At 40.9% G+C, this 16,559-nt stretch overlaps 1 protein-coding gene across 5 annotated transcripts in view; it reads right to left on the minus strand.

The window, feature by feature from the left end:
- hmgxb4a (HMG box domain containing 4a) overlaps positions 1 to 16,559 on the minus strand; it is a 50,706-nt gene that overhangs the window by 32,787 nt on the left and 1,360 nt on the right. For 2 of the 5 annotated variants that reach the window (XM_043679940.2, XM_043679942.2), the window contains exons 2-4: positions 8,851 to 8,977; positions 5,095 to 5,243; positions 2,534 to 2,621 (exon numbers count right to left, since the gene is read on the minus strand). In XM_043679940.2, coding sequence (XP_043535875.1) covers positions 2,534 to 2,621; positions 5,095 to 5,243; positions 8,851 to 8,884 — 271 coding nt within the window. In that variant the 5' untranslated portion in view covers positions 8,885 to 8,977. Of the gene's footprint in view, positions 1 to 1,833; positions 1,952 to 2,533; positions 2,622 to 5,094; positions 5,244 to 8,850; positions 8,978 to 16,559 lie in introns of those variants that run through there. The other 3 variants (XM_043679943.2, XM_087978370.1, XM_043679944.2) reach the window with 2 other exon arrangements.

A 16,559-nucleotide genomic window follows, 5' to 3' on the forward strand; every position in this document is an offset into this window, starting at 1 on the left:
CAGAGCCATTAAGACAGCCAAGGACCAATACCGATCCAAACTAGAGACGCAGACAAACACCCGGCGACTATGGCAAGGACTGAATGATACCACAGGTTCTAAAAGGGACAGTGCAAGATAGCAGACGATGACATATCCCTCCCAGATCATCTCAACGCCTTCTGTGCCCGCTTTGAGCAGAATTTCAGCAGAGAGGTATCACCCATTCCTACAAGTCCTGACGAACCTATCCCAACAGTCACTGCATCAGTGGTCAGATCAGTTGTCCTTTATGTGAATCCAAGGAAAGCGATACCAGACGGAATACCAGGACGTGCACTCAGAGCATGCGCAGATCAACTGTCAGAGGTCTTCTCAGACATCTTCAATCTTTCCCTGCAGCAGGCCACTGTCTCTGCCTGTTTCAAGAGGGTCAACATCATCCCTGTGCCTAAGAAGGCTCATGCAGCTTGTCTCAATGGCTACCGCCCAATGGCCCTAACTTCGGTGGTCATGGCATTAATCGACTCCAGCCTCCCCACTACTCTTGACCCACTCCAATTTGCCTGTCGAACAGATCCACATCAGATACCATATCACTTGCCCTTCACTCCTCCCTAGAACATCTTGACACCAAGAACAGCTATGTAAGGATCCTACTCATTGACTACAGATCAATCTTCAATACTGTTATCCCCTCGAGACCCATTACTAAACTTAATGATCTCGGACTAAGCCCCACTCTCTGCAATTGGATCCTCAGTTTCCTGACCCACAGGCCACAATCAGTGAAGATTGGGGACAATATTTCATCCTCACTAACACTCAGCACTGGAGCCCTCGATTGTACTCACCATATACCCATGACTGTCACCAAATACCAGGCTGATGCCATTTACAGGTTCGCTGATGACACCACCATAGTCGGTCGAATCCCAGATGGCAACAAAATAGATTACAGAAGGCAGATGGAAGACCTGGAAAAAGGTGCACCTAGAACAACCTAGCTCTCAATGCCAGCAAAACCAAGGAACTCATTATTGACTTTCGGCGGGATGTTACTCATGCCCCCCTACACATTAACAGCACAAAGGTGGAACAAGTGGAGAGTGTCAAGCTACTGGGAGTGGTGATCCACAAGCTTTCTTGGACTCATGTGGACGCACTGGTTACAAAGGCCCAACATCTCTTCTTCCTCAGGCAGCTGAGGAAATTTGGCATGACGGCGAATACCCATGCCAACTTTTATAGGTGCGCCATTAAGAGCATTCTGTCTGGATGTTTCACTACCTAGTATGGCAACTGTACCATTCAAGATCGGAGAAGGTTACGAAGAGTGGCGAACTTGGCCCGGAAAATCATAAAGGCCAACCTCCCATCTACAGAATCCATCTACCAGGCCCACTGTCAAGGAAAGGACGCCAGCATTCTCAAAGATCCATCCCACCCTGGCAATGTTTTCTACAACCTCTACATCGGGGAGAAGGTACAGAAGCCTGAACACACGCACCAGCCGGTTTCGAAACTGTTTCTACCCTAATGTTAGAATACTGAGTGGACTCTCAAACTCTTAACATTCGCCTGTACCCATATTTTTGTTTTTGCCACTGTTAACCTATTATTATTTACTTATCTATGCTACGTAACCATGTGATCTGCCTGTATTGCTCGCATGACAAAGCTTTTCACTGTGCCTCGGTACATGTGACAATAAATTCAATTCAATTCAATTCAACCCTGCACAATCCCACAAAACAGTCCAGTATTGAGAGTATGCTATCAAACAGCATTGTTATGAAAAATACATATTATCATAAGAGCCTGCTAATTCACTTTCAAGCAAAAAACTCATACCTGAGAAAGGGCTTATGGGACTTTGTGATAGGAGAAGCTGAGATTATCCTCTTTCAAGCTGAGAAGGCTAAGGGGAGATTTACTGGAGGTGTTCATAATTATGAAGGGTTTTGATAGGCTGCAAAGATAGGAGAAAAATTCCGATTGTTAAAGAGGTGGGTAACCAGAGGCAAACGAACCCAAGGAGACATGAAGATAAACACCATGACCTTCTTTGTTATTTTTTATTTTTTTTAGTTCTGTGGAGAGAATCATCAATGTCCAGCACCTTACCAAGAGATGATGCCATATAGCCAGTGTCTTCAAACACAAGAAATTTGCTGGGACAGACTTCTGTATAGAAATACACCTCAGACTCCTAACAAGTGGAAACATCTGGTATGGGTGGGTTGCGCTTCGGCGGGGCGGTGTGGACTTGTTGGGCCGAAGGGCCTGTTTCCACACAAAGTAATTTAATTTAATTTAATCTTCTCAATATTCTCCAACCTTTTGTTAATTTTAACAAACTCTATTCAAAAGTCACCTTGCAGTCTTTTCTAGAGTAAGGAGCCTCAACCTGTTCAACCTTTCCTCACAGTTAGCTTCAACATCAGCTTGGTAAATATTTTCTGCACCTTTTCTAGTGCCTTGACTTTCATCCAAAGGAGAGAGAGAGAGATCACAGTCAAAAACTAATGTCGGAAATAACTTCAGAAAATACCTCCATAATAGAATTCTTCGCCCATTAAATGATGTAATTTCTTCTTTTTCTTATGAATATCGGCAGCCAACAGGAAACCTTCAGTATCCTGAATTACAACAGTAAAACTAAGGTTTAAATTCAAAACTTTACAGCCATTAAACATGAACGTAAGCAAACATTTAGTAACTACAACAAAGTATATGTTTATCAATACAAGTCAAGGTTAAATGGATAATTAAGAGATGAGCAACAAGCTTTTGGAAAAGGATCAAACTGGAGGATGGGTGTTGTGGTGCATTACATCACAACTCTTTCCTTTGTGCTGCATGAGCCTTCATAGTTGGGGTGTGGAAACTCTCACACTGAGGAAAACGAGCTTGGATCATTTCGTTCAAACTCTCAGTAGTCTACAGCACAAACCTGCCCTCAAAATTCTACAACTTTATTCAAGTAGATTCCAGCAAAGCAGAACAGAAAACAACCCAGCACCTTTTGGGGTAGACACCAATGCTTGTCAGTCTAGAAACATGTTAGTAGAGGGTGCCTTGGTCCTTACAGAATGTTGCAACATCTTCAGGGAAAGTGGACATCCTCCAAGTGCGAGGGACCTCATTATCAACATACAAGATTGCACATGCAAAGGTTTCAACAATTATCAACAACCGTGAGATGTTGTTGGCTTTTGTGGAAGGCCTCCGAGGTTATGGTGGCAGCAATGCTGAAGGAACAAACCCACTTAAACTTGGAATACAGGATTGCATCCATCAGCCATACAGCAATGTAATTATGTTCAATAAATTTCTATTTTACATTATTCAGGAAACTCTCCAAATCACCCAATTCTTGAACATTGAATGATAATGATCCCAATGGTACTCCTCCGTATGAGAGATAATTGAAGAGATCTGTCCATAACAAAGCAACCACTGTAGTACAGGTTGGAGGTTTTGGGCCAGCTGCCGTTTTCCAGTCCATCACCTTCAGATGTCAGTTTCTGATGATCCTCTCAATTACACCAAGCACTTTGTAACATAAAATTCACAAGGAACTGCACTGAGTAACTTACCCTCACAGTACACAATGCAAGTTAAGACAATGATGTGACCACACAGCTCCCTGTTTATTAGTGATGATTCAGAAAGGCGGGTTTGTCGATAGCCAACATGTGGCAAAGCAGGGTGTGGCTTACAGTTGATCCACCAAATAAGTTCTCGATCTTAGTTGCCCCACTGAAAGCAAAGTATGGCTCTCCATCAAGAGATTGGAAAAACACTGACCATAGACAACAACAAACTACAAAGCAGCTCAACGATGAGAACTAAATATGGCAGTTGTTTAAAAAAAAAAGTGTAAAACTAAAAAAGGGAAAAAAAGGATATTGTATAAGTTGTTGCACCAACTGTATGTTAGAATAGGATGCCATAATGTTGCCAGTGTACAAGTTAATGTCGTGTCAGTGACGGACGCCCCTCTGCATGTAAAGAGTCATATTTGGAAAAACACAACAGATGCAATATGATCGAGAAATGGTAGGAAGACAACAGAGACAAAACAATTGAGAGAGAGTGCTCACAAAGAGCAAACCTCACTGTGGTTCCACAAAGGGAAATACTCTCCCTTTTTCTGACTCCTCCTTCAGTTATGGTTCCACAGGTAGCGCACACACTCCAGTATTCACCCACTATTCGTGTCGATACCTCAAAAATGAACGATAGCAGAATGTTTGGCTGCAGCAAGACCAGCACTGATTGCTGTATATTGATCCGAAGCAGCTGATTTATCCTCTTGTACTCCAGGAGTGAGAACTGTAATGCTTCCTTACCAGCCCCTGTCCAAGTCAGAATATGCCTGGGATCATATTCTCACAACATACACTTAGCAAGGCAAGTGACACTTGGGAGTTTTTCATGCAGTACAAAATGAGTGGAAGGAACGCCAAGATTCAGGAAATTGCTGTTATCAAAGTTAGCTTTCATCTGCCTGTAACCAAGAGCACAGCATTTTTTCCATCAATCACAACGCACATGATAGTTCTGACAGCAAGACAAGGATTGGCTTGTGACTCAACTGTCACAGTAGGAGCAATGGAGATGGAAGGTGACAGGAAGGAGCCCGTAAAGACTGACCCATAATATGGGCTGAACTTGCAAATTCACTGACGAACAGGTGGAAATGCTTACTGTATTCCAGTGTTTAATCATGATTGCCAAAGTTCAGAAAAATCCGATTCAAAGATTTTTCAGTCAGTCATTCCCTCCACCACACCATCACTCCCAACCTTCCAACCAACTGCAAAGAACGAAGAGTGATTATTTGAAAGATGCTTTTTGATATGTCTGTTGTGAGTGAGCCAGGCCATTGCAGTTTTCCTGCTTTGGGTTGTGCTGCGATCAAAATAAAACAAGTACGCCTTGGATGGATGCTTCTCAGCTTCCCCGTCTGAATCACAGTTCCTAGATCTAACGCCCTTCTGGTCACACTTTCTTAGATGGAGGCAGATGCGAGGTGGGAGCAGCTGCACACAGGATGGGCAAAAAAACAGCAAGGTTTAGAAAACAAAAAACAGAAACAGCCCTCACCTTCGCTTTCTTTTTGGCTGACTTTCGGACTTCTGCATCTATTTCCTCCTCTTCTCTCAGCAAATCTTTATACGAGCGCTTCTTCTCTCGTTGGCTTCTGCCTGCTGCCAGACCCACCTCTTCAATTCCGCTTTCACCCACTACACAATCTGCAACAGCAGTAAAGGGCTTACAAATCATCTATTTATATTTGAAATATGTATATATATTTACCCCTCCAATTTTTGTTTTGGGAGGGGAGGGAAGCAATGTGGAAAAGAAGGTGCTTCCTGGCAGTGACACCTTTCCTCTTTCAGCTCAGGGGTACAATGATTTGGGCTTCATGCTCCTTTCCAGCACTATCATTGCAGTTCCTTTATGACCTGCAGGAGTTTTAAGCATGGGTGGGTTATTTCTATTAGATGTGCAGTTGAATGCTCCTCACAAAGAGGCCCAGTCAAGAACTGGTGGTCTCAGCCTCGTTCATTAGAACAGGTCAGCCTTGGTTCATTTACCATCTCCTCTTCTGCAACATGAAAGCCAATCACCTATCAAGAGAAAGCTTTTTAACAGGTCTCTCCCTGTGACACTCTGTAACCAGCCTCTCCAATGCAATGGAGCACCTCGATATGTGCAGCTCTACAACTTTGCCTCCTCTTGACAAAGCATTTGACATTATCCTAGGTGTAAACTGACATCTTGCATCACTCCAAGACTTCAGTGTACCAAACAATCATAGTGTATGGATAAGCAAGTTTAAATGTTAAGTTGATAAAATCAGGTGTGCGCGTTTGGGAAGTCCAGCATCGTAAAGGGTTTCTTCTTCTGCATAAACCATCATCAGCGTGCTCTTTGGCATTCCTCAAGATAGGTAATGAAAAATAGCCCACACCAATGGTCGCAGCAAGCACTCGATGCACTAAACCTCAAATACATTTTTGAATTCAATGATCAGAAGAATCACCCTGAATGCACATGCTCAAACTTCAGTGGAATCACAGAATGGTTACATCAAGGAAAGGGGTCCATTTGGCTAGGCATGATCATCCAACACTCTGCAACAGCAACTCAGCTGGTCCCTCCTTTTTCCCAGGAGCCCTGCAATTTCTTTTACCTTTCCAGTTGTTTCTCCAATTCCCTTTTGTAAAGCATGATAAGCAGGTGGCCTATTATCCTCCTGAAAATCAGACTAATCACATTCTAAAGATCCTCGACAATCATAATGGAGGACCTTTAGAAATCTATTAGGATCGAATCTGAACACAGATATGAAAGAGTTCCATAACAATCCAGAAAAGGCAGGTGACTACAAGTCAAACATATTAAAAGTCTATATCCATTCCTATCCCACATTTTTTCTCGAATTCTGCAGAACGTGTTCAATATTTTTTAAAATCCAAAAGCATCGTGGTTTGCCATTCAGTTGCAGGAGAGATATTGATGTTGCTACTCCTCAGCAATGATTCAACTGAATGACAGAACAAGCTCCTGGGGCCGAACAGCCTGTACTGAATGCCCGTAATGTCAGGGTGTTAAACTCCACAGTAGAACAGCCAAGTGAAAGTCCAACGGTATTAATTTGTGTTTGGGCCTCCCCTAGAAAATGAGTATCACATTCTTGCCTGGCTTCCAACTCGAGGATGCTTCTTAGCAGGTCAATCAACTGAGCTGCAACAAGGAAGTTGGAGAGTATCTCTGGAGGATGTAATGTCCTGCCTGACTGCGTCAGGACCCTCCTTTTACATGAAGTAATGGAAGCAAAAAGGTGGACTGAAAACAAATATCAAATTAGTAGCTCGGTGAAAAATAACTTGAAACAAAGCATATTTATTAGGTTTTTGAAGATACAAAAAAGTTATGATCAGAGCATCTTATTCAAATATATTTGTGTTCAGAGGTAAGAAACATCAACGCTTACAATCGAGTTCCACCACTTGTTTTGTCTTCAATATCAGCATTAAACATTCCCACAGCAGGAATAACAGAGCAGATGCAGTACATCTTTACACTAAGTGGTGCAGAAGAGCACCTCCTGATCGGTCATCAGCAAGCTTTATTGCCCCAACCTACCTTGTGCTGGCAACAGAGACCCACAAGATTTGTGAGCTTTGTGTGACTGTCTGATGGTGCCAAAGTCTGATTGGAAAATAAATGGATGAATGTGTGTGTCAGGGGAGCTGGTGCAGTACTGCTCTCAGGAATTTCAGAAGTGCGAACAAAAGGCAACTCAAGATCATTTTGTAAATTCTGGTCCAGTCTATGCCAGCTGAAGGAAAGTCTTGTGCTGTAGACTTACATTGAAAACCTGAGGCAGATGGGTTAAATTTTGGGTTTTTCCAGGCATGGCTACAAAACGTAGATATTCATTCATTCAGTCCACGTGAATTGGAACCCACGTCCCAGAGATAAAAGATCATACGCTAAGTCACCATGCACCCATCCCATTAACTACTTAAATTAATCACATGCTGCAAATACAAAGGATTTTGTGAACTATTGAGAGAAGGTGCAACGTTACAGTTTGCCATCCCACATACTGTTTATATGTCTAGTTATCTTATGACTGCAATTAAATTGTGACAAATAAGAAATAAAGACAGCTACCATAAAACTTAATGTACTGCATGGAATTTGCTCAACAAATTCCTTTACACTAGTAAATCAAGACTCTCAGGACTGCTATCAAAAAAAACTGATACTGGGCCACTCAAGCGATAGCCAAAAGCTTGGTCAAAGAGATAGGTTTTTAAGTAGCTTTCCAGAATAGAGAGAGGCAAGAGACTGAGAGGTTTAGATATGGAATTCCAGAGTTTAGTATTTAAGGCAGCTGGATGCATAGTCGCTAAAGCAAACTGGGCACACTTTTGTTGGAAACCCTATAAATGGCCCAGTGTATATTACATTGGCAGGAGAAAATGCCTCTGCCATACAGCATTATTGCAACAAAGTTTTATTTTAGTACTGAGAGCATGTGTACCAAAACTGATAAACAATACAAACCAGCAAAGGGAGAAGCACCAGACTTCGGCAGATCAGCTCACCAGACCTGCAGTGGACACGGGGAGAGAGCGCTTCTACAGGAATCGGCCGGGACTCCTACTCCTGGTTCCCAAATAGCGTATGTGAATATTATGATTTGAATCAGATGATTCCCAGTCAAAAAGGTTGCTCATGTTAACCCAGGAATCTTGTGTCCTGAGTTCTGATTTTTCTACTTTGTTTTGCTTGGATTCTAAGCAATATTAACTTTCACGTTTGAAAATGGCTCTTTTGGCCTGTTCACATTTCACAACAAGTTAATGCTTTTTGATAAGTCAGGTTGTGGTAGCAGGGCAAGAATCTCAAGATACAGAAATGAATTACTTAAAAAACGTAAACAGCAAGTTTGCACTGCATAAAGAGGGCCATTAACAATATGTTAGTAACAATATGTATGACAAGGTACATGAACCACTCCAAAACCTAAATAGTGCCCCTTGAAATAAAAGACATTTATAAAATTTCATGTCTATTATATTAAAATAAACTGTAAAAGCAACCTCAACAAACCAAATGTCTCTTTGTACTATACCAAAAAGAAAACATCTGATGGAACAGATTTAAAAACTGAAACTGTGCAGGTTCAAAACAGCAGCAGGAAATTAACCACGCAAGAACGTGAGAGCTTCTGAGCTTAGTTAAGCATCTAGGACTCTTTCCAAACAAAAATCATACAGTTTAGACACAAGTGGGTTGGTCCAAGCTACATTCAATCTGACATCACCCAAAGCAAATTACCTTCTTTTCTCTTGAATGCTTCATCATAAGCCATGACTGGAATTTGAATTTAAAATATTGTCTGACTGGGCAAACATTTAGAAAACCAGGTGCTTCGGCCAGTTGGAGATCTCATCTGCATATAATCCTGCAGCATATAAGAGAGAAAAACAAAAATATCATATTTTAACATATCTCTTTTCACAGGACATAATTATCAGGAAGGATGAGACGGCCTGGAGCTTTTTCCCCTGGGGGTGCAGGGTGACCTGGTGCACATTAGAAAAAAAATATATAGACAGAAATACTGTGAAGAAATCCAAAAATATGGCTTGTGGTTATTTTAAAAAAATGCAAGAAATATTTCAGAAATGCACTGATCTACAGAAAGTTGAGAACGTGGAATTTATCATATCAAGTAATTACTAACATATCATGGATATCTTTATGGGATTTCTGGACTTGACAAGATGATTGAAAAAGGAATGAGATGGGCATATAGAAAGGTTTAGGAGAATATGTAGGAGGTGATGCAAAAGTGGGAGAAAGCATGGGCATATTAGCACCAGCATGGACATGATGGGCCAAGTGGCCACTTTCTGTGCCATAAGCTTTCTGTGATTCTGTGCTCTGCAAATTCTATGGAATATTTACAACTATACATCATCATCATCTCTTCCAGTCTACACAGATCGCTGCTGGTGTCATGTTTAAATAACATTTGAAACAGGCAGCACAATTAAAGCAGCAGTTTTAACATCAATAAATTCCATTAATTTATTCCAAACCCATGACCCATACTCTCTAAAAAAAGTACTTGGGCCGCAGATACATGCGAACACTACCAGCAATAAATTCTTCTCTAAATCACACAACATCATGACTTGAACGGACCACCATTCTGGGTCTGGGTTAAAAACTCTCTTCCTAACAGCATTGTGGATATACCTACACCAAAAAGACTGCAGTGGTTTAAGACAACAACTCTCCACCACCTTATCAAGAGCAATTAGAGATAGGCAATACATGCTGGCCTAGTTAGAAACATCCACAACCCAGGAACATTAAAAAAAAAACTGGAAATAATCTCAGATTTGTTTTTCATTCCATCATGGGACGCAATGCATCTCTGACTAGGCCAGCATTTGTTGCCTTTGAGAAGGTGATGGTGAGCTACATTCTTGCACTGCTGCAGTTTATGTACACCCATAGCGTTGATGGAAAGGGAGCATCAGGATTTTAAGTCATTGGCACAGTTCAAGTCAGATGGGTATGTGTTATTATTAATGCCATTCTTTCATCAACTCAGTCAGCAGTCATAAAATGAAATTAAAGGTGAACCTTCCCCAACCTAATACTCAGATCATATAGATTATATAGTCTCAACAGCTGTTCACCTAGCGAGAAAAGTCAAACATGAACGCCTTCCCTAGGAGGTTGCTCCTCAAGAGCTTACCTTTAAAATACATTCACAGCTGAAACTTGTGGCCAGGACAATTCGCTAAAACTTTTGATGGAGGGTGAGTATGTACCAGATATGGTTTGACTTTGCTAGTCATTGTAAGCAAGCTGTGTTCCTGAGATTTTCTGATGCAACAACATGCATTGAATCTTTGCCCATCTTGCATGTTGAACAGGGGAACCCTTACTGGTGTTTTAGACAATATTCGTCCATCTAGACTGGATACTCTCATTCCTTTCCCCAGTTCCTTCCCTCTGATATCACTACTTCACGTTCAAATGCTAACAATAAAATGTAAACTCCATCGCCAGGCACAGATGGATATGAAGAAGCCATGGCACCACTCAATGAAAGCAAGGAATTCTGCCAATGTGCTCATCATAATTCCTTCCCAAATCCAGATTATTTAACTAATTCATACTGTGTACATAGGTGTGGTTCATGAGGTAGCACATCCACTTCTGCATCACATGGGCTCTGGTTCAAGTCCCACTCCACAACATCAGCACAAATACAAAAGTGGATGTGAATATTCCCCTTTATGCTATCTTATAAAGGGTTGTTATTACCATGCCAGCATTTATCCATTAAACAAAATCATGAAAGGATTCCCTGATCATTATCACATTGCTACCTATGGGAGATCCCAGCGTGGAAATTGGCTGCCAGGATTCCTACATGATAACTGCAAGTATATATCAATTAGACACAGCTCCTTGAAAGTGGAGTCGCAGGTGGATAGAATAGTGAAGGCGGTTTTTGGTATGCTCTCCTTTATTGGTCAGAGTATTGGGTACAGGAGTTGGGGGTGGGGGTGGGGGGGGGGGGGAGGAATTACTTGGAATTTTATAATTCCAAGTAATAATAAAACAATAAATTAAAACTTAGTCTCTCAATGTTCACACAGAATGGTGTCTTCCAAATGCTCCTCTGCCTCTCCAGTCTTTCTTCTGCTGATTCTGCTGCTGTCTGGAATGTTTCCTCTGTAATTTATTCTGTTCTGAATACTGAATCCTGGTGTCAGGAAGATTATCCAAGAGTGCCAGGTACCTTTATGAATAGATGCTGCTTTTCCCTCCCCCCCCCCCCCCCCGAGAGCTGGAAATTTCATATCTCTTCAGATAGCAGTTGGGCCTCTCTCAATTTTCAAAAACCCCTTTTTAAATACCCCCATGACACATCAAATTCTTAGAATATATTTGCTGTCAGATTGTCAACACCATCAGTTTTAAATTCAATTGGCTTTGAATTGCTGAGAGCTTGGTTTAAATTAATTGGCTGAATCCAACTTGTTGCCAAAACATTAAAACAAGTCTGACGTTTTCCAATCATATAGCCACTTGTTACATGTTTCCATTTTAAAACTCTAATCTCCAGATGCTTGCAGACACTTTCACATCTAAGCTTTGAAAAGCACTCATCTCTTAAAAGGGACCATGCATTCTTCCCTATTATTTTTACAAACAAATTCTCGCTTCCTGCCTTCCACTTCATGAGCATTCTACACAACTTCATGACACTTTATACATCAAAAAGTACTTTTTTGGCTGCAGTGCACTTTGAGACAGCTGGTGGGAATGTAAAGACAAATCTTCCTTGATTTCTCTTTCTGATACAATGCTGTATACAAAATTTCATTTTTGCTTACAAAACAAGCCAATGCCCTTCAAAAGCAATCCATTACTCGTGGGGTACTCCCGATCCATGATGTAGCTTTGTATTTGTGCGAGTCCTTTTCTTAATGTGCAGGCCTTCCACTAGGCAGCAGTGTGCATCACTTACAAAAAAGATGCAAAAGACACCCTGAAAGTCTCGCTGAAATGTGGCAGAATTAATATTAATGACTGGGGAGAACTTGCTACCAATCACTTAAAACGGAAACATGCCCATCAAGCTGCTTTGAGACCAAGTACCTTAATGATGAGGCAATGCAGCAGCAGACGTACATGCTGCACTCAGGATCCCACGACATCTGGGGACGTCCTGCCCCAGCTGTCCAAAGATCTGCAGGATGGCAATCAGTCACATGAAGACCCAAGGAAGATACTCATAGCCCTGAGCAGATGTAATCTTCGAATTGAGGGACAGCTGATGGCGACCAGGATGAGATGCGCTGTCGTAACACACCAAAGTTCCTTTAACAGCAAATTCCAAAGCCACTATCACTACCAACTAGAAAACAAGTATCACAGGTGCATGGGACCACCACCTGCAAACTCCCCTCCAAGGCCACACACCCATCCTGATTTGGAATTATATTATCGTTCCTTTGCTGTTGTTGGGTCAATTGCTGGGACTACCTTCCTAACATCACTGAGGATACACATATATGACACAGGCTACAGCTGTACAAGAAGATACCTCATTACCACCTTCTCAACAGCAATCAGGAAAGGCCAACAAATGTTGGTCTAGCCAGCAAAGCCATACATTGTGAACATATTTTTAAAAATCACATGTTTCCTGCACGGTGCTCTATTTGAAGTAAATTGGATCTGCTACAACAAACATTTCTTCAATGCGACTCTGATTTAATGCGATCAAAGCATTTAGACCGTTATTTATATAATGAGAACTTTTATTACATGTCTTGGCTGTAATGCGATTCCAGCTCCTCTAGTTTAGACAGTGCAGCTATTGCACGATTTTCTTATTGCACGAGATCGCACAAGAACAGAACTATCGCGTTATATCAGAACCGGCTGCATTTCAATAGAGAACACAAAACAGCTTTACTTTAAAATGCTGTCAAAAAATATAACAATAAAACTGTTGGATTGCCGTAAAACCTACCTGTCTCAATAATTACGGAAGGAAACCTGCTCTTTTTAACCATTCTGTCAAAGACCAAACTGCCTTCAGTCAACATAGTTGACTCAATTGCTCTGTAAAGGTGCCCATGCGAGCTGTCTTGTCAAACCATTACAACAAAGTGATTTCAGAAGGCAGCTCATTAATATCTTCAGGCCGACTAGGAATGGGCAATATAAAGCAGTGTTGCTAGTGTCAGATGTGCCCTATGAATTAATTCTCTTTGAAGGCAACACATATCCTAATCTTAATAACTTCAAAGCAATAACTTTTTTGAAGCCTTGACTGTAAAGAATAATTTGAGAGTAAAACTGTAAAATGTCTGAATAGTTATTTGGTTTGGGATTGTCCATTATAGGTATGTACGAATTGTTCTGATTTCAAAAGGAAGGATAAAAAGATGAATCTGGCAACATGTTCTCCAGTCCTAGATTTCCATTGTGTTATAATGATCTGATATAAAGCTGAATTTTAGGCTTTATTTTCACTAGTTTTTTTTCTCCTGGGTAATTTTCTCCGATCCTATAACGGGCCTCGATTTCTCACTGTATTGGATTTTTGCAAGTCCTAGCCAACATTTAGGGCAAAATCATAAATCTGGACATTTGGCAGATTTCCAAGTGTATGATTCTTGGGATGAAAGGATTGGCCTTTGAGGTGTGATCGAGTAGGCTAGGTCTACATTTCTCAGAGTTTCAATGAATGAAACATTTCATATAACATTCGCAAAGGGCTTAGCGGGGAAATGCTGGGAAGATTGGAAACAAACAGTACGATCGCAAAACAACTTATTGGCCAATCTGCAATTTGCTCAACTAAAGGATTTAGAATCTCTGGAATTTTGTTTAATCACAGAGAGCTGTGGATACTCCATCTAGTGCATTCAAGCATCCAGGAATAAGGCAGGAAAATGAGCTAAAGAAACAGATCGGCCAGAATCTGAGTGAAGGGCAGAAAAGGCCCCAAGGGCAGAATGGTTGACCTTTGCTCCTTATATTTCTATCACAAAGGAACCCTTTTGGATAAGATAAACAGTGGTCAGAAACACAGGAACAGAAAGCACTTGAGAAACTCAACAGGTCTGGCAGCTTCTGTGGAGTGAGGAGCAAAGTTATCGTTTCCAGTTCTATATATTCTTATTCAGAAGAGGGATTGTGGAAGAATGGCTTTGTGCATGGGAAATACTGTCCAACAAACTTGAGTTTTTGAGGTTAACAGACAGAAGAGCGGTAGATGTTGTCTACATGGACTTAGTAAAGTTGAAAAGTGTGGTGCTGAAAAAGCACAGCCAGTCAGGCAGCATGAGGAGCTGGAGAGTCAGCCTTTCGAGCATAAGCTTGACTCTCCTGCTCCTTGGATGCTGCTGACTGGCTGTGCTTTTCCAGCACCACTCTTTTCGACTCGGATCTCCAGCATCTGCAGTCCTCACTTTCTCCGAATGGACTCAGTAAATCCTTTGACAAGGTTCCACATGGTAGACTAATTAGTAAAATTAGATCATATGGGATTCATGGAAAGCTTGCCAATTGGATATAAAATTGGCTGGACAGTAGGGGAGAGGCTGGTGGTGTAGGTGATTTTCAGACTGGAGGTCTATGACCAGTGATGTTCCATAAGGATTGATGCTGGGTCCATTTCTGTTTGTCATTTATATAAACAATTTGGATGAGAATTTAGGAGAAAATTGGTGACGTGGTCAACAATGATGGTTATCTAAGATTACAAAGGAACCATGATCAATTGTGCCAACGGATTGAGGAGCGGCAAATGGAGTTTAATTTAGATAAATAGAAGATATTGCATTTTAGTAAAACAAACAAGGGCAGGACTTATACAGTTAATTGTAGGGCCCTGGGTAATGCTGTCGAACATAAGAGACTAAGGGTGCAGGTACATAGCTCTTTTAAGGTTGTATCACAGGTAGACAGGGTGGTTAAGGAAGGCATTTAGTATGTTTGCCTTCAATGCTCAGTCTTGAAGTATTGGAGTTAAAACATCATGTTGGGGTTGTACAGGACAATGATGAGGCCACTTTTAAAGTATTGTGTCCAAACCTGGTTGCCCTGCTATAGGAAGATTATTATTAAATTGGAAAGGGTTCAGAAAAGATTCACCAGGCAGTTGCTGGGACTGCAGGGTTTGAATTATAGGGAGGGGATGGATAGGCTGGGACTTTTTTGACTTGAGTGGAAGAGGTTGAGAGGTGTCTTTATAGAGGTTTTATAAAATCATGAAGGGTATAGATAAGCCGAATAGCAAAGATATTTTGCTAAAGTTGGTGGAGTGCAAAACAAGGCGGCATATTTTTAGGAGGAGAGGAGAAAGATTTAAAGGGGACCTGAGAGGCAACTTTTTCCACACAGAAGTATTTGTATGTGGAATGAACTATCAGAGGAAGTGGCAGATTCAAGTAAAATTACAACATTTAAAAGACATTTGGAGAGGTACATGAAAAGGAAAGTTTTAGAGGGATATGGGACAAACGCAGGCAAGTGGGACTAGCTTAATTTGGGAAACCTGGTTGGCATGGACGAGTTGGACCAAAGGGTCTGTCTCCATGCTGTATAACTCTACAGGAAGTATAGTGCACTCAAAACATTAACTGTTTTGCTCATCACAGCTGCTACCATAACTACTGAGTTTCTCCTGCATTTATCATAAAATCATGATGGTTTACAACACAGATACAAGACGCATTATGGCCCCATTATGTCTGTGCCAGTCATGAAGCATGCATCTATTCTAATCCCGTTTTACAGCACTTGGCCGATAAGACTTGAATACTATAATCTTTCCATTTTTATTTCAACACTCCAGCATCCACATAATTTGACTTTTATGATGATAACAGGAGAGTCACATGAATGAAGCAACAAGGCCAGAAGAGGACATATGGAGCAAAGGACCTCTCTCTGCGCTGTACATTCAATATATTAACGGCCTCATATTTCCAACAGGCACAACTAAATAGTGGTAGGATAAAACAAACAATACTGCCCTGAGGACTAGTCAGCACAGATCAAAATTGGTATGCAAGGATCAAGTTTTTACTGAGAAACTGGCTAAGATTTTGGGAATTTAGAAAATGTAATCTATATCAATAGATCTTAAATAGACAACAAAATATGACTCAATATTTAAATATTGACAGTATTAAACATTGCTTAAAAGGCACATGAAGTCAAAGATTTTTGTCAAGCCCTATTAGTGTTGAAACACAAGAAAACTAACTTTAGAAAGGAAACAATATTTGATACAGCAGGATAAAGGATGCCGACTGGTTGGTCTATAGTTGGAACGGAGTTGCAACAGGAACTGCTGTCTATCTTAGTAAAATGATGAAATTCAAACTATTATTTAATGAAGATTAATTTAAATTTCTGATGAAAAGTTTCAACTTTTAATTTTTTTGCCAATGCTTAAGTCCTGTAATTAAGTCCAAGCTATTATTTTTAAT

This window comes from Chiloscyllium plagiosum, unplaced genomic scaffold (assembly GCF_037043375.1).
Source record: "Chiloscyllium plagiosum isolate Xiang-an unplaced genomic scaffold, Cpla_swu_hap1 HiC_scaffold_33, whole genome shotgun sequence".
In the NCBI taxonomy this organism is placed as follows: Eukaryota; Metazoa; Chordata; class Chondrichthyes; order Orectolobiformes; family Hemiscylliidae; genus Chiloscyllium; species Chiloscyllium plagiosum.